Below are 27,464 nucleotides of genomic sequence, written 5' to 3' on the forward strand. Positions count from 1 at the left end.
GATTCGTCCATCAGACTGCAAGATGGTGAAGCATGATTCATCACTCCAGAGAATGTGTTTCCAGAGTCCAATGGCAGCGAGCTTTACACCACTCCAGCCAACGTTTGGCATTGCGCATGGTGATTTTAGGCTTGTGTGCTGCTGCTCGGCCATGGAAACCCATTTCATGAAGCTCCCAACGAACAGTTATTGTGCTGACGTTGCTCCAGAGGCAGTTTGGAACTCGCTAGTGAGTGTTACAACCGAGGACAGACGATTTTAACACGCTACAGGCAGCACTCGGCGGTCTCGTTCTGTGAGCTTGTGTGGCCTACTGCTTCACGGCTGAGCCGTTGTTGCTCCTAGACGTTTCCACTTCACAATAACAGCACTTACAGCTCTACTGACTAGTTGGAAGGGTGGCATCCTATGACGGTGCCAACTTAAAAGTCACTGAGCTCTTCAGTAAGGTCATTCTACTGCCAATGTTTGTCTATGGAGATTACATGGCTGTGTGGTTGATTTTATATACCAATCAGCAATGGGTGTGACTGAAATAGCCGAATCCACTAATTTGAAGGGGTGGCCACATACTTTTTCCTATACTGTATAGTGTACATTTGGAGGGAAGAAAAGTTTCACCATCATCTTCTCTTCCATGCCCACAATTTCTTTTCATTCATTTTTTTCTCTTATTCATTTTTACTCTTGCCCTCTTTCCTTTTGCTTTTACTCTTCTTTCCTCATGTCCTCTCTCAGCCCTCCCTCTTCGTCTTTCTCACTGAAACTCCTATGGACTTCTGATCCCCTTCTCTTCTGATGCAATCTGACAGGCTTTTATCTGTTTGGGAAAAATATCATTGATGTTGTCGACCGCGTGTCAGCATGCAGAGGCTTGATTGACAATCCAGCAGTCTCCAAGGGCCTCATTAGAGCCCCCCGTGTGTGTGTGTGTGAGTGCGCGTTTTGCACATGCGTACCATATCACTATGAATTGCAGGTATGGTGATCATGAACAATAGACCCAGCTTAGAGTTCCACACACGCAGATTCATTTTTGCCCCAAGGGCTACATCCCAGTGTCTTCTTGCCCTACTGCATGCCCAGCACCTTACACAAAACCTTTTCCCCATGATGCACAGGAAACTTCTGCTCTATTGTATGTCCAAATGGATAACCTAACCACAACCACAATACTTACTCCTACCGACTGTTGGCGCTTACACAATTTTTCAGGCATAGATTATTTTACACAAGTCAATTATCATGAGGAAAGGTACAAATGATTTTCTTTGTTTTGTTCAATTATTTTCAAGGATTTCAATTTCTAATTGAAGGGCACCTTGCATCACATTACATAATAGTCCTTTGACTACTTCCAGAGTGTGTGGTGTGTGTGTGGTGTGTGGTGTGTGTGTGTGTGGGGGGGGGGGGTTGACCAAGCGTGAATGAATGTGTGTATGTGATTTTGATCCTGTGTCCCAGTAGACATAATTACCCTCATTCACACACCACACACTTATGAAGAATTTACCCAAATCAAATATAAAATAAATTAATTACAACGACATAGATTTTAGGTCTTAGATCCTCCTGAACCAAAAATCTCCAACACACTGACAATTCTCATGGATGCATCAATGTCACTGAGCTATGAAGTACTACTGCTGAAAAACATGCGGTTATACACGTAAGAACCAAAAGCAACACACTGCGACATAGCACTTATACCTGAATGATGAAGTGAAAACTCAAGGGAGTATACAGCAAGGTAATGATTAATACAGTAGTGCTTCATTAATACGTACTATATATTCTTGAATAAAATTGAAGGCTGTTTAACCCATTACAGCACTTCTACAGTTGATAATAGAATCCCTCTCTCTTCTAAATATCCACTCTTATCATGTTATTCTATCTCTCATTTTCTCCATGTCTTCCTTGTTAGTGAGCGATTCGTTTTAACTGGGAGCTCATGAGGGGTCAGGAGAGATGCGAACAGCCACAATCTTAGCCTGAGGGCAGATCGACTGGTGGCCAGAAAATGTATTCAGATGGTGCTGTCCCTGCATCTGCCTTACTTTGAAGTTGTTCTCTCAACTCTGGCTTGTCTTACGTGACTTTATGCCCATTTTTCCTTTCTGAAGAGAGAGAGCGAGCAAAAAGAGAGAAATAGAACAATTTTGTGTGTGTGTGTGTGTGTGTGTACGAGAGAGGGAGAGAGAGAAGGGGTGGGATACTCTGCGCCTATCCATCCTTGCTTAAGCAAATTCAAGGTCATTCTTTTATGTTTTGCCGATCTTCACTCAATCAGTTTTCCATCAAAGTAATGTTTAATTCAGAGCTAATTCCAGCCTCCTAGTCAAGAATTTGCCTCACTGTTTTCTAGGTGTTCTTTTCTCTGCTCTGATCTGCAGTGTTATGTTGGGCACATTATGAGAGCCCACGTAGTCGCTGTGACATTTATATATGGCTGGATAGAGACATGTCCGACTCCACACTGGCTGTCCCCTCTATCTCAGTCCTTACAGGTTCAAGTCTCACTCCACTGTCCACAACTTCAAAGCTTGCCTAAATGTACATGTAGATCCACACATGAACATGACACATTTTATTATCCCTTAGGGCCATTCAGTGTGTCACAAATTGAACAATGAAGCCAGTTAGCAACTGTGAATATAAAGCAGGTTGAACTTATTCAGCTGGTTTCACAGGTGGAAAAATAATAAGTTGTTCTTTTCTGTCATACTGATCTTTGATTTGATATACTTCAGAACGTACAAGTTCCCTCTTCAAGTGGGATTTTTCCGTAACACCTTTATTGTTATTCAAAGATCTTGTTTATTAGAATTGTTGCCCGGAAGTTACTCAAGCATTTTCCCTTTGTTATTCAGAGGCAACCACATATTTTTTCCACTTCATTGAGAATGTTTTCTGATGTTTTGTTGATTGACAGGGCTACCCGCAACTCATACAGCCATGTCCCCATGTTTATTTATTTGTCTAACTCCCCCTCCTATCTCCTCCACAGACAGCACTCTGACTTTTAGTGGGAGTGCCTCATGCAATCATATGTTTTATTAAATAACTTCATATCCGTTTTGTCTAAAGAAAGGCCCCTTTTTCAAGCTGGTAGGGCGTACGTGGTAGTTAAGACTGTATGATGACACTATATTAGATGACAGTTTTTTCTGCCAAGAGGGTGTAACTGAAACACTAAACTGTGCAAAGAAGAGAAAATAAAATACTGTTTCAGCGTTTTATTCATTCAGTTTCTCTTGTGTTGCACTTTAAGTATTCATTTTCAAAAGCTATATTTTCAAGATACAGTAAGGTGTTTATTTCTACATTTGATTCAAACTGTGCTTTGTTCACACGCAAGATTCACATTATCTCTGTCTAAATTCAGTGAATCTTAACACTGAATATAATCCCAATTTAGCCGGTTTTAATGCTCACATGAGCACATTTTAATTGTTCATACTGATAATCCTGTCATACATTATACAGTTCTGCTTTATAAGACTCCCCAAAAACACGGTCAAGAGGAAAAAGAGGAAACGTGTATCAGTGCATCTTCCATTGTGTGTTTACGGTTTACATGGCTCCCTAAAATTGTGCCCAGTCCTTTGATTGTAATACCTTTTTGTGTTCTCTGTAATGCAGAGGTTTCTTTTAAGGAGCATTATTACCGAGAACTTCAAAGCCTGCCAAATGCACTCTCCTCTCCTCTTAAAAACATCCTTATATTTTCCAAATGGACAGGAAGAGGCACTCGCTGGTATTGAGGTAATGTTAATGCAGTGCAGCGCTTGTTTTCCACATAACCCTGTTTGTCCCCGGTGACTGAGCCAGTACAGTACTCAGCACTATTAAGATCATTCATATACAATTCTAGATTAACTCTATTTTCACTCTAATGAAAACTGAAAAGGGAAGAGTGCCATGCATGACAACAATTTTACTAACTACCCTGTAAAAATTACTTGATGCTTTCCACATTTGCTTGAAGCAATTCATTATTTTAAAAACGGAAAAAAGCTCTGGTACACAATGTTAAGTTTTACAATCCAGTACAAAATGTAAAGTTACAGTAGTATCAACTATACCCTCTGGCTAGTTTATTCCCAATTAGTGCAGTTGGCATGCCAACGCAAGATTACTGTAATTTACCTAAATCACTGTTAAAAATGTAATATACTCTATTGTCCCCTGTATTGGACTGTGCAAAATAAATTGAGTCTCTCCCATTCTGCCATCACACATTTTATTGATCCAGTTAGCAAGGCAAGCACTTTTTAACTGTCTGGTGTTTTGTCAGCTGAGGATGCACAGCAGAGCTCCTTGGAGGATTGGAGGTCCTTTCCTGTGATGTAAACCCTATACAAGTGAAAGAATGTTGACTTTATTTAATATGTCCACCAGATTTGAGGAGTTTTACGTGTATGAGATGGTTTTCATTATGCATGAACCATACGTTGAGCAGAGGCATGCATAGCTGTAGACAGCTGGAAGTAACTCGAGACTCTCAGTCACTTATCACTACTGGCATCCCTGCCATTTCCCATAGCCATCCTCAACCAAGAAGAATTCACCCATTGTTTTCATCTCTGTGGGCCCTGTGTTAACCCAGCAATGCCTTGCTGATTGTTGCAGAGATATTTAAGAAAATGTCTTTGTCCACATAAACCCGCATCTTGTGACATCCAAGCTCTGTGTGTGTGTGTGTGTGTGTGTGTGTGTGTGTGTGTGTGTGTGTGTGTGTGTGTGTGTGTGTGTGTGTGTGTGTGTGTGTGTGTGTGTGTGTGTGTGTGTGTGTGTGTGTGTGTGTGTGTGTGTGTGTGTGTGTGTATTGAGGGGGGTTAGTTGATAGGGTTCGAGAGAGCAGCTGCACCTGTCCTGTATGTCAGCACAGGGGACTGGAGCAGACACTGAAGTAGAGAGATGGTTTTCACACCACTGCCCTCACTAAAGTTGCTGACTTTGCAAAGACAACAATAACCATGGTGCTCTGCTGTAGAATGGCCAAGGCCATACTACAACACCATAAACTGGGCGCCTGGTCTGTGTGGGCCACGGATTATCTCTTGACTGAGCCCTGCTATGTACAGGCTTACTGGCCTTCCTCATGTCCCCTGATTCTTTTGGGTTTAGAGTTTCCAGGATGCTTTTTGACTGTCTGTTTTACACATAGAGACAGGATCCCCCGTGGGGGTTGTTTAGAGGTTACAGGGGTAGTAAAAGGTCAGGGAGAAACTGTCAGACTATTTCCTTTCTCTGTCCTTGGGAAACTGCACCACAAGTCTTTTGCATATTTTTAGTGTCCGAGCTGTTTTTCTCAGAATGAATCCACAGGAGAAGTTGCAGTTATTCCCAGTTTATAGGATCTTTCATTTCTCTCATGGATTACTTTTTATAGTTTTTTTTCTTTCCCTTTTTCACATAAGATCCTGTCCAATATAATGGACAGTCTGGAAGCCATCATTTTTATGTGTTAGTGTGTAAAGCTCTGGACCATAAAATTACTACGCAACCTTCTTCAGGCATTTGCCTCGTGCTCCTGGGTACCAACCGTGTGTCTACAGCTGTGATTTGGGTGTGGAAGGAATGAATGTTGTGGAAAAATAGGCCCATGTTATTTCTAGGCTTTTCTCTCCACCGTCGGTGAGACTATACTAATGGGCACAGGAAAAATCTCTGTATGCTGATCTACGATAATACAGTATCTTTATTTATTAGCTCAGAGAGAAAACACTCTAGGTGAAAAATAGATACAGGGGTTATTTTCTGGTGATGTGGAATTATACTGAAGGCTCTCTTCAAATGTCGAGGTCATCATGTTTGAATGGACAACTTGTTTTTATTTTTCAGTGTTTTAGGGCTGGCATAGATATTCTGTTTTGGTAAAAAGCAAACCAGGATATTCAATGAAAGGCTGACCCCCTTTCCCTCTGTGACGGATCAGTCCTTCCCAAGGCCTTGCCAAGTATTGAGAGGGTGCATTCAGATGTGAAGGTACTCATAAACCTGCTGAGCGGTCATGCTCATTCACATTCAACCTGTCTGAACCGTCTGACCAATCGCATGGAAGATAGTCCTACCTGCTGCTCCACATTCCTTCTTTGTGTTTAGGAATCACACATGCATCGCAATACCTCCCACTACTTCACCACGTTCTGTCTTTATCTGATGATGGACACACTGACCAATCACCCCACAGTAATAGTTGATAGTGAAGGTCACACTGTTGTGTTAAAAAGAGCTACTGTAAAAAAAATATATAAAAAAAAAAAATATATATATATATATATATATATATATATATATATATATATATATATATATATATATATACTAACAGCACAAAATACTCCAAAACAGAAGACATATTTGCGCACATTAAAATTGTCTTAGCCAGACTTGTTCTTTTCTCCACTAATTCTGCAACGCAATTATCACTTAGTGAAAGGGATCGTATGTGCCAATAAAAACAAGTCATTTCTGCTTAGCACTGGCCTACTTACTTTTAAATGCTTGGCTGTGCAGCTGCACCGTGCTCTGAAAAACAAACAGTGCCGTGCAGCTGGGCTCTTCAAGACACAGCAAAAGGGGAATTTTAATCCCATGTTTTTTTTGTTCTTTGGCACCGGTCAGATTTATTTGGTCATAAAGAGAGTAAAAGCACCCCACCATCTGAAGGGGCTGGGGAAGTGGGAAACCAAGTCATGCCAGACCCAGTTGTAGACAAGAAACACAACGGGCCAGGAAATGTATTCTGAGGGGTCAAAGTGCACCCAGAATATTCAAACCATACATAGACTAATCAGCTCAGATAGTGGCACATTACTAGCATACCTGGAGATTTTAGGCAGATAGCACAGACCACTCATGATGATGAATACTACTCTGGGTTTGTTATCAGTGTAGAACAGATAACATGCAGAAATACGGGTTTTATAATAGTGACATCAATGACAGTGTTGTTTGTCTCATAAAACATTTGACAAAGTACTGAAACCAATAGTTACATGTCTCCAAGATCCATTTCCTGCAGCCTGATATGAAAATAAACTATCCATGGACCCCAAAAGAATGCATTTCCAGCTGTCACCTCCCCCTCCAATAGTTTCAATCTGATACCATTAGGGCAAGAAGGGGTGAGGGTTGAGACTCAAGGAAAATACAAGATATGTAACTCAAACTACAAGTACTATGCTCCGAATCGCTGTTGGATGAAAAACAAGCCACGTGTAACACCTACACTGAATCATATTTCAGTTGCATATAACTTTAAGCCTTCACACAGATACAACTACAAAGCACTCAGAATCATTTTCTGTTTGCAAAAAGTTTGAATGCTTGTTCGAAGTAGAATTTCAATCTATTGAGTAGCAATTGGTTCATAGCAGTCAGAGCTTTAAGGACTTTGAAAGCTGCAGTATTATTACACAAATACTGTTAACAAACTATTTTGCATCTTTATAATTTACTGTAATGTACTAGAACAACCTGTGTGTTGATGACACAACAGATAACATGTCAAGATAAACATGCAGTAACCTGACAATATCCTGGCCAAAGAGCATCTGGAATATCACAGAAAGCTCAAGTCCTAGTACCATAAAAAAATATGGATGTGTCTCTGAGAATGTCCAGAGACCGCACATAGACTCGTCCAAATCCCTCAAGACACAAGGTTTGAGGACAGACTGGAGGTCTTAAATCTCTCTTTGGTTAAAGTGCACTAAGCTCAAGGGAAAGAGCATGTGTACACTGAGCAATAGAGAAATAATTCACTTATTCCCCTGTAAAGCAAGCAGGGCATTTGAATCCCACATCAAACTAATTTAGATTAGGATATGCACAACAATTTACGATAAACTATTTAAACATTGTACTCTACTGATTTAGATGTATTCTTAAACCTCTGCACCACAACCCCTCTGGCTGTCATACACTTCTGCCACTTCTGTTACTCTTTAGAAAATGACTCTTACCCTTGTATACTTGGCTTCCATTATTCCAATTTTACCTGAGGTGCCCACAGGTACCCACTGTGGCTAAAAAGCTCCTATGCACTTCTATCCCCCTGTACACTTCAGTTGAGTGCAAGCATAATAGCGTTAGCATACGCCTCAGCTTGAAGAAAGGTCTGGGAGGATGATGCGTTATTGTTTAGATAAATGCTAATTATTGGGAGAGATCATTACATTATCATACTGTATATAGGTATGCATGACCGCAAGCAGTCACGGTCAGCTGCTGTGCATCAACCTTCATTTTTCAAAGCATAACAGTTTCAAGAGAGCGCAAGTCTGAGACATTTCTCCGATTTTTGTAATGGATGTCTGCTTCTTCTTTGTATGTAAAATTCCAAGTCGTACTATGAGATTCAAAAACTAGCTTTGTATACACAATGTCACACAATTGTATTTAATATTCTGTTGATAAAGCTGTTAATTTATCAACTATTCAGCATGATTTTCAGACAGGACCTTCCAGTATAGACTTTGCCAGGCCTGTCGTTCTGTAGCTGAGGTATAAGCAGCATTGTATGCTAGAGAACCCAAGACACAAGCAGTCCTTTCTTAGTTGTTTTTTCTATTTAATGATCTGCGTTACCCCCAATTTGGTCAAAATGTAATTCCCATTCTATGTCCCCCTTTGAAGGAAATCACTATATTGAAGTACCTAATTAAGACATACATAGAACGCGAAGAGGGAAGAGTGGTCTACTCAGATGAAAAAATAACTAAAGGCAGTAAAGTCAGGAAGTTTATTAAGAAATAGTCGGACGTTCTATTCTAACCAGAAACTCTACTTTAGTTCGACAAAACTCTTGAAATAACGGTGTTTCAGAATAAAAGAGAGAAAGACGAGAGCAAGAAGAGTACATTTTAATGTTTTCTTTTCTCTAGAGGGGAAGGCTCTTTATCATGCTTCACATCCAACCTCTCACCTCCCCCTTTGGGCCTTTAGAAGCATCCTGTGACCCCTGACCCCTGGACAATAGAGGCCAGGACGTTTCCCAGTGAGCAGCGACGTAGCCAACAACAGGAACATGAGGGGTGCTCCTGGGAAACAAACTGTTTATTGTGCGACAGGATGGACAGGGCCCTCACTTACTTTCACACAAACCCGTACACACACACACACACACACACACACACACACACACACACACACACACACATGCTCACATACATACACACTCACAAATGCCTCCTGTTGATTCATAAAATGCAAGAACAGCTCCACACGTCTTGTCAGCTGATGTATGCACCGTCCAAACCTGCTGCTCTGAAATTAGCTATAGATTACTTCATGTTTTGATGTGCTATTGTTACACTAAATAGGGATACGCCCGTCACTTATCTGTGGGATTCAGTGTCTGCTCATGTGGGGGATGGTCCCTGGTAAGGAGTGTGTAGGAGGGAGAGAGGGAGGGAGAGAGAGAGAGAGAGAGAGAGAGAGAGAGAGAGAGAGAGAGAGAGAGAGAGAGAGAGAGAGAGAGAGAGAGAGAGAGAGAGAGAGATGTTAGTAGATGAGGACATGGCTAGGGAAGACCATTTTGTCTCTGCTCACAAAAGATTGCATCCGTCAGAGTGCATCATCTAAACAAATGTAAGGACTTTTGTTATTTTCTTTTTTGTTTGCCTTTTGCCTTTCTTTTTGTATAGGTTGACTGTGCCCTTTTTTTAAGGTTGACTCATGAAGTAATTGGACTTTCTATCTTTTGTTGTTTTTATTCAATAAGACATAAAAAGCCCTCTGTCATGGACACAGTCAATAGAGAGGGTACTTCTTTTGTGGAGAAATAAAGTGCCTTTTCTTACCAACCCCCCTAGTTCATATAGAATATATCCAGTTGGGAACTACATTTGTCCAAGCACTACATTTGAATAAGTTGACGAATACAACGGCCAATGCATATATCAAAAATTCTGTCCACCCTTTAGAAAGAATATATACATCATCTATAGGAAATACGAGTAAAGAAGTAAATAGAATCTTCCAAATTCCACACTTGTGTGGTGGTAGTATTCAGAAACAGATCTTCTTCTCAGAATGGAAGGTGAGAGCGGCAGCATGGTGTCAATAAACACACGGAAAAGTGTACTAGTACCGCCTTCTTTCTGCCTAACACCAAAACATGCCTGAGAAAACGAAGATGAGATGTAGTCTGGTCCCATGTTACAGATTTTTTTATTATCACGTGGCTGGGTTGGTTCAGGTAGTCAACCGTTTACATCTCTGACTGATGTTTTTTCTGATTAGACTAGCACTTGGTACTGCCACCGTCTGTCTGTTTGAGAGGAAATCCCTTCTTTGTTTCTCAAGGAAGCTTAGCGAAATGAGAACCTGAATAAGTCATCAGAAGTCAAACGGCTGGAAAGCATTTACTAATGCTCAGGCTGTGATTGTTCCAGATACAGCAAAAACTGTGTTAGTTAATGCTAAGGACTATACCTTACCTAAGGCTCTGGAGACTACTCATAGCAAGGGCAGTGTAGTAAAACAACTTTTCCAGCAGGCACGTTGTCAGCTTTGCAGTTAAAGACAGACAGAAAGACAGACACAGGGGGTACAACAAGGCTCCTCCCTAAAATGCTTAACCCCCCAAGGATCACTGGCTATGGTTGAGTGTGTTTCAAGTTTTCCTCCTTTCTCAACATGCTCAAAGTCTGCATGTGGTGGGTTGAATATCAACATAAACTACCATTCAAAAGTTTGGGGTCACTTAGAAATGTCCTTGTTTTTTAAAGAAAAGCACATTTTTTGTCCATTAAAATAACATCAAATGTATCAGAAATACAGTGTAGACATTGTTAATGTTGTAAATGACTATTGTAGCTGGAAACGGCAGATTTTTAATGGAATATCTACATAGCCGTACAGAGGCCCATTATCAGCAACTGTCACTCCTGTGTTCCAATGGCAAGTTGTGTTAGCTAATCCAAGTTCATAATTTTAAAAGGCTAATTGATCATTAGAAAAGCATTTTGCAATTATGTTAGCACAGTTGAAAACTGTAGTGGTGATTAAAGAAGCAATAAAACTGGCCTTCTTTAGACAAGTTGAGTATCTGGAGCATCAGCATTTGTGGGTTTGATTACAGGCTCAAAATGTCCAGAAACAAAGACCTTTCTTTTGAAACTCGTCAGTCTATTCTTGTTCTGAGAAATTACGGCTATTCCATACGAGAAATTGCCAAGAAACTAAAGATCATGTACAACGATGTGTACTACTCCCTTCACAGAACAGTGCAAACTGGCTCTAACCAGAATAGAAAGAGGAGTGGGAGGAGCCGGTGCACAACTGAGCAAGAGGACAAGTACATTAGAGTGTTTAGTTTGAGAAACAGACGCCTCACAAGTCCTCAACTGGCAGCTTCATTAAATAGTACCCGCAAAACACCAGTCTCAGTGTCAACAGTGAAGAGGTGACCCTGTGATGCTGACCTACTAGGCAGAGTTCCTCTGTCCAGTGTATGTGTTCTTTTGCCCATCTTAATATTTTATTTTTATTGGCCAGTCTGCGATATGACTTTTTCTTTGCAACTCTGCCTAGAAGACAAGCATCCCGGAGTCGCCTCTCCACTGTTGACGTTGCCAGTTGAGGACTTGTGAGGGGTCTGTTTCTCAAACTAGACACTCTAATGTACTTGTCCTCTTGCTCAGTTGTGCACCGGGGCCTCCCACTCCTCTTTCTATCCTGGTTAGTGCCAGTTTGCGCTGTTCTGTGAAGGGAGTAGTACACAGCTTTGTACGAGATCTTCAGTTTCTTGACAATGTCTTGCATGGAATAGCCTTCATTTCTCAGAACAAGAATAGACTGAAAAATTTCAGAAGAAAGGTCTTTGGTTCTGGCCATTTTGAGCCTGTAATCGAACCCACAAATGCTGATGCTCCAGATACTCAACTAATCTAAAGAAGGCAAGTTTTATTGCTTCTTTAATCACCACAACAGTTTTCAGCTGTGCTAACATAATTGCAAAATGGTTTTCTAATGATCAATTAGCCTTTTAAAATTATAAACTTGGATTAGCTAACACAACGTGTCATTGGAACACAGGAGTGAAGGTTGCTGATAATGGGCCTCTGTACGTCTATGTAGATATTCTATTAAAAATCAGCCGTTTCCAGCTACAATAGTCATTTACAACATTAACAATGTCTACACTGTATTTCTGATCAATTTGATGCTATTTTCAAAAAATTCACAAAAGCTCTGACGAAGGCCGTGAGGCCGAAACGTAAGCTTATTAAATATCAGTGATACTATCAAGAGCTGTGTGAAGTTTCCTTTTTCCTTCATTTTAATGGACATAAAATTTGCTTTTCTTTAAAAAACAAGGACATTTCTAAGTGACCCCAAACTTTTCAACAGCAGTGTATATAGAGAGGATTTGGCTCCCTCTCTCCTCATCCAATGTCTCATCCAATGTCTAGGAGGTCTGTGTAGGGCCGTAATGTGCATAGCTCCTTGGGGGGATGGGTACTCATGTCTGTCTGAGACTATGAGGGTCTGTCAAATAATCTTGGGGGAGGGTGGGGCGGCTGGCTGCTCTAATTGTTGCTACAATGGTCTCCCTGATGAACATGCTGATGTAATCCTGTAGAGGACAATGGGCTCTTATTTAACAAAAAGGTGCTAAAATTGTTTCTGATGGCCTTGTTTGACTTGGCCCACCTCCTCTTCTGCACATCCCCTTCTTCACATTGTCAGTTACGGTGTTATAGATTATACCTTTCAAGCAAACGGTGTGTAGGCTAGTTGTTTTTTGCATAACATATTTGTAACACTTTGAACTACCAATGTGTAATGCATTGCCATATTATAAAAGGCCATGAGTTGTTATGATTTGTTATAAGAAGTCTTACATTGTAGTGCAATATGGGTGCAGTAGAACGCAATATAGATTCATTATACAAAGGCGGTTGGAAGAAAGTGTTACTTTAAAAAGTTATCGGAATGCTTTTGATTGATCCAATTAGGAAATGGTAAGCACAAGAATTAATGAAAAGCCTTCTTAAGAAATGTCCATATTGGAATCTCCAAAGTAAATAATATACCCCCACTCCTATAGGGGGAGCAGTCCCGCTGAAACTATGAAAATACCAGGGGCAGATAGCAGGTCTCACCCCTGAGTTATGTCTATAAATGGCATGTCTGGGATCCTGGGCTTTTAACTATGTTAATCAGGTAAACAAATAAATGAGGCGTTATTGGGCAAGGACCCCTGCTTCTAAATGAGACACCCCCTCAACTGTTCACCAATTAATCCAATTAAACACTGCAGTTCACTCTGGTAACTGTTAAAGCAAATAATGCCATTTAATGAGTACATCCCTGAGGCCATAAATGTTTACACCACTGTATCATAAGATTTGAACATGCCCCTCACACAACAAACCAATGCAGGCTAATGCTTAGTCCTGCACCAGCTGGTTTGAATTTCCATTGTCTAAGATAGGGAGTAACTACTGTAGACTTTTATATTGCACCATTAAAATGTATATATGAAAATATATACAGTGCCACAAAAGTTGTCATCTATGCCTTGGAAATATTTGTTCTATTGTTTTGTAATTTTCATTTTTCATACTTCACAGTAATGTGTGGTATGATGTCCCATGGTCTTTATTAATATATCTGCTTGGTCAAAAAAACTATTGTTTGGATTGCTGGTCTGAGTCCATGTGGTTTGTTGAGGTTAGAACCAGGCTCAATAAAGAACCATTCTATTCATTATATTTCTATGCATTTTAATCCTATCCGATAGATGAAATTTGGATAGGTAACTTTTGAAAAACTGTGCCCATGGAACTCTTGCTAGTCAGTCTGGTCTACCTGTCAGAACCTTTATAGATCAGGGAGGTTTAGTCAATCTGAGAAGGATTTGGTTTGTCGGATTGGTAGGTTGTGGCAAACATCATCCACACGAGTACTTACACTGTCATGAGGAATAGTTGTGAACTGATTCAGACCTCCTTTAGACTGGGTCAATGGGCCATCATCTGCCACCTAAACGTTGACAAACCAAATAAAATCAGAGTCAAGGAAATTGGCCATGAATCAGTGATTGCACTGCACATAATGCCCCTTTTTCAATAGCCTAGTCAAAGAAGGATGGGATTGTGCCCAAAGATGCTGACTTCGCTGCAAACACGAGAATTGGCTGCACACACAATTGAGTGTATAATCAAATCAAGAACATTAATACAGGGAGTGTACACATATCTCTCTGTAAGTAGGAATTATGGATCTTTGTTCCATATAACAACCTCTGAGAACAGCCATGGACTTGGTTAAGGTAGAGCACCTCGAGGGGCTCTCAGAGGCTGAGCTCAACTTTAATTGGTTGAGTGTTTATTGGATAAATCAGACATAAGCAGGACCCATTTGAAATGATTGTGAAAATGATTGTGAACATATGTGCATTGTCACAGCAGATTTAGCTTGGGGTGCTGGCGGAGACTAACTCAATAAAGGAACATGTTAAAATATAGCTTGGGTATGAGAAATGAAATGACAAGAACCCTTCGTTCTTGACAGTGGGACAATCCTCTGATGAAGACTCTTGGTCCGAGAGAGACATGTCATAAGAAACAGACACTGCCATGCTCTCAAATTACACCACTATATTACATTGTCTTCAGTTGAGAGAGGTCAGCCAACCCGCCACCCTACCCATATCCTACCTGTCCCTGGGCATCCACACCAAGACACATACATAACTTTAGGTCTGGGGGCACCAACGTTGTAACTAAAAACTCCCCACTACAAGGGATAGGTGGGGATTTCCCTAACCGCTAGTAATGGGTTACCCAAGAAACAAGGAAACTGTACTTATTCTCTGCCAAGAAAGTATTTTTTTTTTATCCATATCACCCTGACAGACCGTCCTAGACTCTTAGAAAAAAGGGTTCCAAAAGGGTTTTTCATCTGTCCCCATAGGAGAACCCTTTTTGGTTCCAAGTACAACCCTTTTTTGGTTCCAGGTAGAACCCTTTTGAGTTTGTGGAAAGGGTTCTACCTGGAACGAAAAATAGTTATTCAAAGGGTTTCCCCTATGAGGACAGTCAGAGAAACCTTTTAGGTTCTAGATACTGTAGGAACTTTTTTTTTAAGAATGTAGATCGGCTATTGGTGCAGGATGTATGATGGGTTAGGGCTCTCTAGTGGTAGTCACCCAGATAATCTAAGTTTAAAGCCCAAAGTAGCCAAACAGTGCACATTTAAATTTCTAAGAGGGAGACAGTGGTGGAATGACTGTGGGAAGTTTTTCGAGCTGAGGCTTGACGCCAACAGAGAGTGTGGGGGAAACAACTCCATGCTGAATGTTCTTAGCAAGTAGGCAGAGTCAGCACGCAAGGACCCTGCTGCACAAGGCCTGAACTGCTACCTCTACTGCTGGGCTGGCTGAATCTGATTATAGGCATGCCCTGAGGACAGGCAGGTCATTGAGAGCGCGGAGATGAGCAAACAATAGATATTATCTTAAGGAATCTCTAGCTTTCCAAAGGAAAATGGTCCTCAGTGTCACATTGACGATGGGATCATCAACCTGACATTGAATCATTCATTTAAGAAGGATGAACACTGCCACCCATTCATAGATACTCACTAAAATAATGAGAGCTCTTTTTTCACCTTTGTTTAAGACATATAAAGGGAAACTCATAGGGCTTTGCAAGACAAGGCTGTGCAGAAATTGGAGGATGCAGCTGACTCACAGATGAATACGCCTTTACAATGATTGGATATTGACTGAACAATCCCTTGGTCTATCACCATTGTACTTGACAAAGCTATATAGAAAAATCAATTTTAAAGCAAATGTATACATTTAAAAGTTTCTGCTATTGAATGTGCGTGACTATGTAGTGTAGCCTATTGTTGGCTAAATGTTTCATACATTTCTTTAGAACCTAACAACTTGCATAACTGTTGTTTTGTATCATGCTGAAGAAATATAATAGAATACATCTAGAATATAGATGCACCGAAAAATAAGAAATTTAGATATATTCTACTACATGCTTATAAATGGCAAAAAAATATAAATCCAAGGTGTTTATGCAAACTCTGCAGAAAAATTACTTGCACAAATTTGGGATCCAAAAATATTTTTCTCATCCCTGTCAAACTGTGTGAGAGTGGACCCCTATACTTTTGAAATATACACAAATATTGTTGACAAACAATATGGAGCTTCTTAATAGCACTATCAGTATACTTCTGATAATGGTGGGCATGATTCGTCAGCTGAGTGAGTTTACTGCAGGGCCCTTAGATTAGTGGGCCCTGCTTATCCTTGAAGTCAAACAGGGACATCTTGTGGTCAGAGGCTCACATGTGGTTTATGAAGTTTTGTATGTGCTGCTGTGTGCTAAATGGTTGCAGATTACCCCTGTAAATGTATGCTTAATATGTTAATTTTTTTGAGCTCTCCATTAAAATGAATTGGAATGTCTTGTACCTACCACATCTTGGCAGGATCAGACTATTTTTGGAATAACCCTAAATCATGTTGAAAATCAGCTAAAACACAATGATAATCTGCACCACACCTAAATCAAATATGAATCAATATTAACCAAAATAGGAGAAGCATATAGATTTTCTTTACTTACAAAAGTAGGGCAGTCAATAAATCGATGCTCATGTCTATAAAATAACTGCCTTCATTGTCAGATAGGTAGCTAGGCCAAAAAGCGTAGGCCTAATAATTTGGAAAAGGCTATAAGGCCACATCTGACGCCCCAAAACGATTTTTAATTTCAGAATGTATAAAAAATTGTTTACGATACAAATATCCATTAAATTGATCAGATACTCTAGAGGCCACTCTAAGCATGAAAATAAATGTCTTCAAAAAAGGAACGGCAGTCGGGAGGATGTAAGACCGTATGGCACCTAAGTTTTTGTATGGAGGTCAATGAGTGTTTAATTTGGTTAAAAAAACATTGAATAGCTTATTTGATACGTGGGCTTATTTGATCAAATATACGTTTTGTAATGATTAGGTTGTAAAGAGTGTACTGATATAGGTTGTTATCCCGCCAACCTTGAGAAAAAAACACTATATCGGCGTTGTGCCTGGTCGTCACTAGTTATTACAGCCACAAAGTCATAAAACCCGCCTATTTCTACAATTTATCTTCTGAAAATGTGATTTTAAACATAAACCTAACCACACTGCTAACATTATGATATTTGGGCCCTGTTATCCCGCTCGCTTCGCTTCTTCCTGTCTGGTTAGGGTCAGCTGTCCAATGCATTTCTCGTCTCGCGATATTCCGGAACTCCTCTCCAGCAGCAGTCTAAGGAGAGAGGGGGTGAGAACGTTCTTATATTTTACCTCAGTGGGTGAGAAAGCTAGCCAACCTTCTACGGTGGATACTACTGTTATATTCGAAAGATCCCACGATAGTTGCATTATTTATATACACAAAGTAACTGGTTTGAAAAACATCGTAATTTAACCCAAATTATCTGTACCAGTGTATTAGAGAGACATCTAATTAAACGAGCAATGGCGTTGAAAAGAATTCAAAAGGTGAGTGTTTGTTATTGTTTGCTTATTTCTTCCTGTCATCCTGCGTTGCAACTAACGGTAACGTTAGTCAACTAAATAGTTATGCTTACGATCAGTAACGTTATAGTTCTCCACATTTCATGTAACACACTTATTTGAGCCCCCCTTGAATACTTCACATATAGACAAAGACGAGTAACCAATGGTGGCCTTTTGCAATTGACGCATTGCATGCTAGTAAGCTGTTAGCTAGCTAACGTTAGCTTAGCAGGACAGTATTTTTTTTTTTGTTGCTAGTTAGCGGTCCTCCAATCTAGTTAACGTTAGATAATGTAAAGGGGCCTGTTCCCATTACATTTGGTTGGGGTACAAGTAATATAACTACATTGTGTGTATTTTCTTTTTTAATCACTAGTTAGCTAGTCATTTATTTGTCAGACGAACCCGGTGAGAGTACAATTTAGGGCTAGCTTGCTAATGCTAGCTAGCGGTAGCTATCTTTTGCCATCTTTGCCCCATCATGAATGAGTGTGCTGGAAACTAATGCGCACGCGTGACATATGACAGCTGTTTGCAGGTTGCCAAATACTGAACCCCAATGTCAATGTTGCCATATATGGAATGGCAAATGGGGCACTGGGGCAGGCAAGTGTATTTATAACAGAATGGACAGCGTTTGCATAAATAGTTAACTAACTAGTGTACTGATTTTTGTACAACAATAACAGTGATGTCATACCATATAAACTCAAATGGTACACCGCTAGTAAACACCATAACTGCTAACGTGACTTTGGTGAACAATTTAAACTGCAGTGGGCTGTTTTTATTTTGTTTGTATTCTCACTGTAATACAAGTTTTCATTAGTAGGGATATTAGTTTAGTAAATTTGGCAAACAATTGAAACAGTGGTCTGTTTTTCATTTTGTCTCTATTCTCACTGTAATCAAAGTAATACAATTTGTAGGGTGTAACATTATCATCACTTCACAGTATGGTACAGACGGGGCCTGTGTAGTAATTGGTCATGTTAGCCTAAATGTCAAATTTGAGAAGAGGCTCTGATAGTTAATGTTGCTGTTACACCCTTCACCCCAACTCAGTGCTCAACCAGACAACCGTTGTCAAACGATGTGGTGTAGCCTATTTCACAATATCTGAATAATTTGTTACATCAATTTCCTCAGTCAGTGTGTGACTGTCTGAATCAGGGTCGTATTCACTATAAAACAAACAGAAGAGAACAGACCGAAACAGGTAGGGACTACCAGTCCAATAATACGACCGAGTGAACCCAGATGTGACTACCTATGCCAAGTTTTTTTTTCTCCAAGATATGCAGAATTGCAGAGACAACAGCAGCCTGTTTAGAAAAAATATACAGTACTTGTCAAAAGTTTGGACATCTACTCATTCCAGAGTTTTTCTCTATTCTTACTATTTTCTACATTGTAGAATAATAGTGAAGACATCAAAACTATGAAATAACACATGGAATCATGTAGTAACCAAAAAAGTGTTAAACAAATCAAAATATATTTTATATTTGAGATTCTTCCAAGTAGCCACCCTTGCCTTGACAGCTCTGCACACTCTTGACATTCTCTCAACAAGCTTCATGAGGTAGTCACCTGGAATGCGTTTCAATTAACAGGTGTGCCTTGTTAAAAGTTAATTTGTGGAATTTCTTTCCTTAAAGCGATTCAGCTAATCAGTTGTGTTGTGACAAGGTAGGGGTGGTATACAGAAGATAGCCCTATTTGGTAAAATACAAAGTCCATATTATGGCAAGAACAGCTCAAATAAGCAAAGAGAAATGACAGTACATCATTACTTTAAGACATGAAGGTCAGTCGATCTGGAACATTTAAAGAACTTTGCAAGTTTCTTCAGTACAGTCGCAAAAACCATCAAGCGCTATGATGAAACTGGCTCTCGTGAGGACTGCCACAGGATAGGAAGACCCATAGTTACCTCTGCTGCAGAGGATAAGTTCATTAGATTTACCAGCCTCAGAAATTGCAGCCCAAATAAATGCTTCACAGAGTTCAAGTTAGACACATCAACGTCAACTGTTCGGAGTAGACTGTGTGAATCAGGCCTTCATGGTCATATTGCTGCAAAGAGACCACTACACTACATCCTTTGCACCCCAGTATCTCTACTTGCACATTCATCTTCTGCACATCTATCACTCCAGTGTTTAATTGCGAAATTGTAATTACTTCACCACTACGGCCTATTTATTGCCTTACCTCCCTAATCTTACCTCATTTGCACACACTATATATAGATATTTTCTATTGTGTTATTGACTGTAGGTTTGTTTATCCCATGTGTAACTCAGTGTTGTTGTTTTTGTCACACTGCTTTGCTTTATCTTGGCCAGGTCGCAGTTGTAAATGAGAACTTGTTCTCAACTGGCCTACCTGGTTAAATAAAGGTGAAATATAAAAAATAAACTACTAAAGGACACCAATAAGAAGAGACTTGCTTGGGCCAAGAAACACGAGCAACTCAAATCACATTTTATTGGTCACATGCACATGGTTAGCAGATGTTAATGCGTGTGCAGCGAAATGCTTATGCTTCTAGTTCTGACAGTGCAGTAATATCTAACAAGTAATCTAACAACTTCACAACAACTTCCTTATACACACAAATATAAAGGGATGAATAAGAATATGTACATATAAATATATGGATGAGCGATGGCTGTGCGACATAGGCAAGATGCAGTAGATGGTATAGAATATAGTATATACGTATGAGATGAGTAATGTAAGATATGTAAACATTATTAAAGTGGCGTTATTTAAAGTGACTAGTGATACCTTTATTGAATCCATTTAATAAAGTAGCCAGAGATTTGAGTCTGTTGCAGCAGCCTCAGTTAGTGATGGCTGTTTTACAGTCTGATGGCCTTCAGAGAGAAGCTGTTCTTCAGTTTCTCGGTCCCAGCTTTGATGCACCTGTACTGACCTTGCCTTCTAGATGATAGCGGGGTGAACAGGCAGTGGCTCGGGTGGTTGTTGTCCTTGATGATCTTTTTGGCCTTCCTGTGACATCGAGTGCTGTAGGTGACCTGGGGGGCAGGTAGTTTGCCCCCGGTGATGCGTTGTGCAGACTGCCCTACCCTCTGGAGAGCCTTGCGGTTGAGGGCGGTGCAGTTGCCGTACCAGGCGGTGATGCAGCCCGACAGGATGCTCTTGATTGTGTATCTGTAGAAGTTTGGGTGTTTTAGGTTTAAGCCAAACTTCATCAGCCTCCTGAAGTTGAAGAGGTGCTGTTGCGTCTTCTTCACCTTGCTGTCTGTGTGGGTGGACCATTTCAGATTGTCCGTGATGTGTACGTCGAGGAACTTAAAACTTTCCACCTTCTCCACTGCTGTCCCGTCTGTGGATGGGGGAGGTGCTCCCTCTGCTGTTTCCTGAAGTCCACGATCATCTCCTTTGTTTTGTTGCCGTTGAGTGAGAGGTTATTTTCCTGACACCACACTCCGAGGGCCCTCACCTCCTCCCTGTAGGCTGTCTCGTTGTTGTTGGTAATCAAGCCTACCACTGTAGTGTCGTCTGCAAACTTGATGATTGAGTTGGAGGCGTGCATGGCCATGCAGTCATGGGTGAACAGGGAGTACATGAGAGGGCTGAGAACGCACCCTTGTGGGGCCCCAGTGTTGAGGATCTGCGGGGTGGAGGTGTTGTTTCCTACCTTCACCACCTGGGGGCGGCCCATCAAAGTCCAGGACCCAGTTGCACAGGGCGGGGTCGATACCCGGGGTCTCAAGCTTAATGACATGTTTGGAGGGTACTATATGGTGTTAAATGCTGAGCTATAGTCAATGAACAGCATTTTTACATAGGTATTCCTCTTGTCCAGATGGGATAGGGCAGTGTGATGGCGATTGCGACATCTGTGGACCTATTGGGGTGGTAAGCAAATTGGATTGGGCCTAGGGTATCAGGTAGGGTGGACGTGATATGATCCTTGACTAGTCTATCAAAGCACTTCATGATGACAGAAGTGAGTGCTACGGGGCGATAGTCATTTAGTTCAGTTACCTTAGGTTTCTTGGGAACAGGAACAATGGTGGCCATCTTGAAGCATGTGGGGACAGCAGATTGGGATAGGGATTGATTGAATATTTCTGTAAACACACCAGCCAGCTGGTCTGCGCATGCTCTGAGGACGCGGCTAGGGATGTAGTCTGGGCCGGCAGCCTTGCGAGGATTAACACGTTTAAATGTTTTGCGCGAATGCTGCCATCAATCCACGGTTTCTGGTTAGGGAAGGTTTTAATAGTCTCAATACAAGAGAGCCAAGGAAACGGTTAGGTATGCAAAGGGTCATAAAGTTATAGCAGCAATCTACCTCACCAAGCAATGTGTGAAGAATAAGAGCACCACATTGAAGCTGCCCAGCAATACCCGTTGGGGTGGTGTTGTCATCATGTTTGACAGTCTCCTGGAGGGGAAGGAGTCTCCAAGAAATGGCCATATCAAGTTTGCTGATATGGACTACTGCTATAACTTTATGACCCTTTGCATACCTAACCATTTCCTTGGCTCGCTTGTATAGTGTATCCATTGTTTTCACTACCATGATGTCCTTGAGGAGCAGATTCAATGCATGAGCAGCACAGCCAATGGGTGTGATGTGAGGGTAGGATTCCTCCACTTTCGACCAAGCAGCCTTCATGTTCCTCCTGGATGATGTATTTGGGGAAAGAGTGGTAAGCAGCCTGAAACTCCTGAAACCTATAGCAGTAGCCATTGCATGGGTTGGGGAGACAATGCCATCCTGTCTGATGTTCAGACTCCGCTTGCAGATGTAAGAGAAGAAATCCATACTGTCCTGCCCACTTCACTGTTACTCCAAGCAGAGGAAACTGCAGTTCTGAAATACATCAAAAAGCGTGAAGACTTCTGCCTGAAGCCCACACACGCCTCCGCGTACATGTTGGATCCCAAGTATGCTGGCACGAGCATCCTGTCTGGTGCAGAGATCAACAAGGCCTATGGTGTCATCACTACTGTGTCTCGCCACCCTGGCCTGGATGAGGGCAAAGTTCTTGGCAGTCTGGCGAAGTACACTTCCAAGCAAGGGCTTGGGATGGAGACGCAATATGGCAGTCGTGCCAACATATCTCATCAGCCACCTGGTGGAAGGGACTTTGTGGATCTGAGGCTCTTTCCCCTGTTGCCTCCATCATCCTCCAAATCCAACCAACATCAGCCGCCTCAGAGCGCAACTGCTCCTTGTTTGGGAACACACACACACCAAAGCACGCAACAGGCTGACCAATACAAGGCTTGGAAAATTGGTGGCCATCCAGGCAGATTTGAGGCTTTTTGAGCCTGACAATAAGCCATCCTCAACAAGGTTGGAAAGTGACAGTGAAGATGAGGCCTCAGTCTGATGTTCAAGAGGTTGACATTGAGGAGGTCCAGGGAGAAGACATGGAGGCCTGAGAGGAAGAAAACCAAAGCTTTAGTTTCTAGACTATCATTTTACAGATGTATGTTGAAAACGTTTTTTGGAGATGCGATGGATCATTGGGGATCATTCAATATTCCCTTTCTTTTGTTGTTCAGTGAAATCATCCCATGTGAAGAGTGAACTCATTTAGTCCAATTCATAACTAAATTGCCAATTTTTTTTCTATTGGAAGGATTTAATCATTTGCAATTGTCTACTTATGATAAGGTAAAAGGTTTATGTTTCTGTCTCCATATGGTAAATATATCCAATGCAAAAAACATCTTTTGGTATTAATTAGCATATATTTCCGTTAATTCCCATGTATTCCCGTTAAATCCCACGGAAAGTCTCCACCTCTGAATATTCCCCAAAATGTGCAACCCTAAATCCTAGAATGAGTATGTGTGTCCATGCTTTGACTGGTACTGTATATCTGTAACATATGACACAGGTATATATCCATGACAGAATTTTTTTCCTTATCCGCCACATTGGCTAGAAGTGGACTTAAAAAGGTAATTTATCTATTATTGTTCATCTCTTTAGGAACTGACAGATTTGCAGAGGGATCCGCCTGCACAGTGCTCAGCGGGACCAGTTGGAGATGATTGTAAGTAACTATGTGATAAATCCTATATATTGATAACATGAAGGACATATTTGCCATGTTTTTAAAAACAGTCTGTGCCAGTCTGTTAGACATTCAGTAGTGTGAAATGCACACCTATACTACATACATTGAGGTAACTTTTGATGGGGACCCATGCAATGGGCTAGGCTATGACATTGCATTGTTCTGTATTAATTGTAACCCATTTTACATTTTATTTAGTGTTTCACTGGCAGGCGACAATAATGGGTCCGGTATGTGATTTAATTTCCCTTTTCTCTTATTAACATGTAGCTTAGCAACAATTAAGCTTTTACGGGTATTCTTCTCCTTCTAAACATGTTTTTCTTCTATTCTTTTAGAATGACAGTCCTTATCAGGGAGGGGTGTTCTTTTTGACTATACACTTCCCTACAGATTACCCCTTCAAACCACCAAAGGTGAGTTTAAAAAGCACATAAGATCAGTTTACATTAGGAAACAATTCATAGTGCTAGCAGTATGTACTGGTTGATAAAATATGTTTCAATTCAATTGCAGGTTGCGTTCACGACAAAGATCTACCACCCCAATATCAACAGTAATGGAAGTATTTGTCTGGATATATTGAGATCTCAATGGTCGCCTGCACTCACTGTATCAAAAGGTAAGCCCCTATGAATGTTTGTCTACAGTAGAGCTGGGGATGATGAGTAGAAAATTGATACCGATCAAACCAATTATTTCAGACATTTTACTGATATCGATGCACACTATAAACTATTGTTCAATTTATCGTTATTGTGAAAATTCAGTCAATTTATCATGGATTTTTGTCCATATCGCCCAGCTCTAGTCTATAGGATCTGACATGAGGTTGGAATTAAATATTTCCAGGGATTACTTCAATAGAACTTATTATTATTATGATGAGGGAAAATATATTTAAATATAATGCATAGGACCTTTTCAAATGTTAGCATTGTTTAATGACAGAGAAACAGCATATCTCTCCAAACATGCTTATTTTAGAACTGTAGGCATACACATTTAGCTGGTTTGTTTACAAGCCGTAAGGCTTACCATTTTAAGAAACAATTGTTTGACCTAGTCAATGTCTCTCCAGGTAGTTAAGTTTTATTATTCGTATGTAAAGGATACACATGGTATACACCGTCCAACAAAATGTTTACTTGCAGGTTTCTTCTCGACAATGCAACAATAAGAAATAATAAAAGATAAGAATACGAATATAAAGTAAATTGCTCAGTAGAATGTCACTTTTTTTTTGCATAAGTATAGTACAGGAAGGCACAATTTATAATCTAATATTTATGTGTTTTGGGAAGGGAGTATTGGGGGGCAAGTGTTTAAATTGTGCAGTATTTAATAATACGTCTGGTAGCAGCAGTTGTGATGTGTGTATCATGAATGTACTGTATATGGGTGTGTGTGTGGTAATAATGTACAAGACAATTAGTTCAAATTCAGCAATCCATTGTTATTTTCTACTTAAAATGGTTGTCAGAATAGTAAATATATTATTCTTAGACTTGAAGTGAAATCGTTATCATGTGCCACTTTGTCTCTCAGGTGAAGAGGTGGTCAACACAACAACTGTTGTCATAGCAATATGGGTGAAAGCTGTAAGCTGTGTGTAGATGTATTAAAGGCTCTTAGTTCCCCTAAAGAAAATGCATGGTTAAGAGCCGTTACAGAAGTATTTGGCCTCCTTTTTGCATAATAAAATATTTAAAATAACATTTTTATTGACATGTTGTGGGTGTCTGCAGTGTGAGGGGTTTCAGATGTAGTTATTGAATATTGATTTTTTTGTCCATTTTTTTGTAGTTCTCTTGTCAATCTGCTCTCTGCTTTGCGATCCGAACCCAGATGACCCTCTTGTACCAGAGATTGCACACACCTACAAAGCTGACAGGGAAAAGTGAGTGTGCCATAGTGTTTGATTCCTTTGCTTTGAAACTCCAGCATACTGGTATTCCTGAATAGGGCCTACTCCACTAACAGTTAAATGTATCTTTTAATGCTGACATTTTGGTCAGTAGACCTTCATTTGATACCAACGTTTCAGTCAACCCTGGTGAAGGTCTAGAATACCAGTGTGCTAGTTGTGTTTTTCAGGTATAGCGCAAACCTTCCATTTTGTTTTACAGGTACAACAGACTAGCAAGAGAATGGACACAGAAGTATGCAATGTAAGAATGCCTGTGAAATGAAAACACTAAAAGAAGAAACACATGTTTAATATTAACACAAGGCAAATGAACAAGAGGGGAAACATAACTACACACTTTGGTTGGAGAAGGAAGCGATAAAATAAGGGACAGTGCAACCTGGCTGCTAAGTGCCGAGCTGCTACCATGTGCCATTCTTCATGACTTGTATGGATCAGCTGAGCAAGGCCTAAGGGACTCCTGAAAGCACTCCCTTATGGAATACTGGAACCTCCCCATAGTCCAGACCACCACACCCTGACTTTAACTATTACTACTTCTATTGTGACTTATCATCAGTGTTACTATTCATATTCTTATGATCACTTGTTATTATAATGATATCATTGTGTTATTCTACTGAATGCTGAAACATTGGGTTTTGAATTTGGAGGGGACTAGTTAGCAGCTTGGTTCTCACTCCTTTCAAAGGTACTTTCTTTGCCCCTCTGAATGTCTTGTATTACTGTATGTTCATGTATTCGGTGGCCTTGCTGTATTATTGTAACAACCTCCTCTCAGACGTTAGAAGTGAAATTGAGTTGGAGTGCTCAGCACATAATGGTGCATGGCTATATGCAGCAGCCTGGTTCAATGGCTCACTAAGACTCTGGAGATGGTTCTACCCAAACTCTCACACCCGGACAAAATGTGAGACGATTCAGACAGTCATTCTTTATCCCCCTGAGCCAATTTAATTTTATCCGTCAATGTATTTGGAAATGTCCCAAATGCAGTGACAGGTGGTCCTTGGAGAGCCTGGAGAGAGGTGCTTTGAAGGTGAGCTGCCCTGGGTTGGACTGGCATCTGTGCTCATGGGCAAGAGACCAGGGAGAAAGTTCTGGAACCTCCACCACTTCTCTCACCTGTGTCGTCTACGTCCCTGCTTCTTGTCCTAGATCCATCCAGGGCTAGCATCTTACTTCATAAAATCCTACTGTAAGGTAGCACTTAAACCCTGGTAAAGCTCATCTCTGAGTTGAACTACTCCCAGCTATACACTTGAGTACACGCATAACAGAATGTAAACTTGTGAGATTGGGATGGTTCATGAGGCTGGCGTTAGAGTGCCACCCTGTAAATACAGTAGCTCAGGTATATATTGAACTCACCTGTCTGAAAGGGCACTGTAGTGACCTATGTTGTGATGAAAATGACCAGATCTGTGTTGCACACTGACATGCTGCTTTAATCCAGAAGTTGTCTTTGGAGACTTTATCTGACATGGGTCATTCATTAGCTTTCCCTACTCAACTTCTTGCCGTTATCACAGATTGTTTTACTGTACAACACTATGATGTGAATGTTTTCAAACAGTTTTTGTTCATACATGCTATTGCTTTGAATATGCCATTGGTTAAAACTGGAGTCATTTTTAATTTAGATGGGAGCTTAAAAATACATTCTTTAATGACAGCTGTTGCAGATCTATGAATGAACATGTTTTTTTTGTTTTGTTCAAGTGGGTAACTTGAACTCATCTTTGTTTATTGTGAAGTTTCATTAGGTGTTTCACAAATGTTTCCCATGCCTTTTACATCTTAACATAACATGAGCTGTAACCTGGGTCGTGCCAGCTGCATATTTGTTATAGCGCAGGTCTTGATTTTGTTCTTATCATTGGAACTTTACTTT

General features: G+C 40.6%; 1 protein-coding gene across 1 annotated transcript; it reads left to right on the forward strand.

Annotated features, from left to right (window-relative positions):
* The first annotated feature begins 17,293 nt into the window (after window positions 1-17,293).
* ube2d4 (ubiquitin-conjugating enzyme E2D 4 (putative)) lies at window positions 17,294-26,095 on the forward strand. The gene is made up of 7 exons (XM_014172029.3): window positions 17,294-17,545; window positions 23,553-23,616; window positions 23,839-23,870; window positions 23,979-24,056; window positions 24,157-24,262; window positions 25,447-25,540; window positions 25,770-26,095. Exons 1-7 carry the CDS (start codon window positions 17,522-17,524, stop codon window positions 25,813-25,815), a joined length of 444 nt encoding a protein of 147 aa, XP_014027504.1. The 5' UTR covers window positions 17,294-17,521; the 3' UTR covers window positions 25,816-26,095.
* Window positions 26,096-27,464: the final 1,369 nt, after the last annotated feature.

The sequence above is a fragment of the Salmo salar genome, chromosome 24 (assembly GCF_965601325.2).
Source record: "Salmo salar chromosome 24, fSalSal1, whole genome shotgun sequence".
In the NCBI taxonomy this organism is placed as follows: Eukaryota; Metazoa; Chordata; class Actinopteri; order Salmoniformes; family Salmonidae; genus Salmo; species Salmo salar.

Excerpts from the sequence above, each read along its gene's own strand:
- ube2d4 (XM_014172029.3), top strand. The coding sequence starts at position 17,522 with ATGGCGTTGAAAAGAATTCAAAAG. Across the intron at positions 24,057-24,156 it reads ACCCCTTCAAACCACCAAAG|GTTGCGTTCACGACAAAGAT; the intron begins GTGAGTTTAAAA and ends ATTCAATTGCAG. Across the intron at positions 25,541-25,769 it reads TACAAAGCTGACAGGGAAAA|GTACAACAGACTAGCAAGAG; the intron begins GTGAGTGTGCCA and ends TTTGTTTTACAG.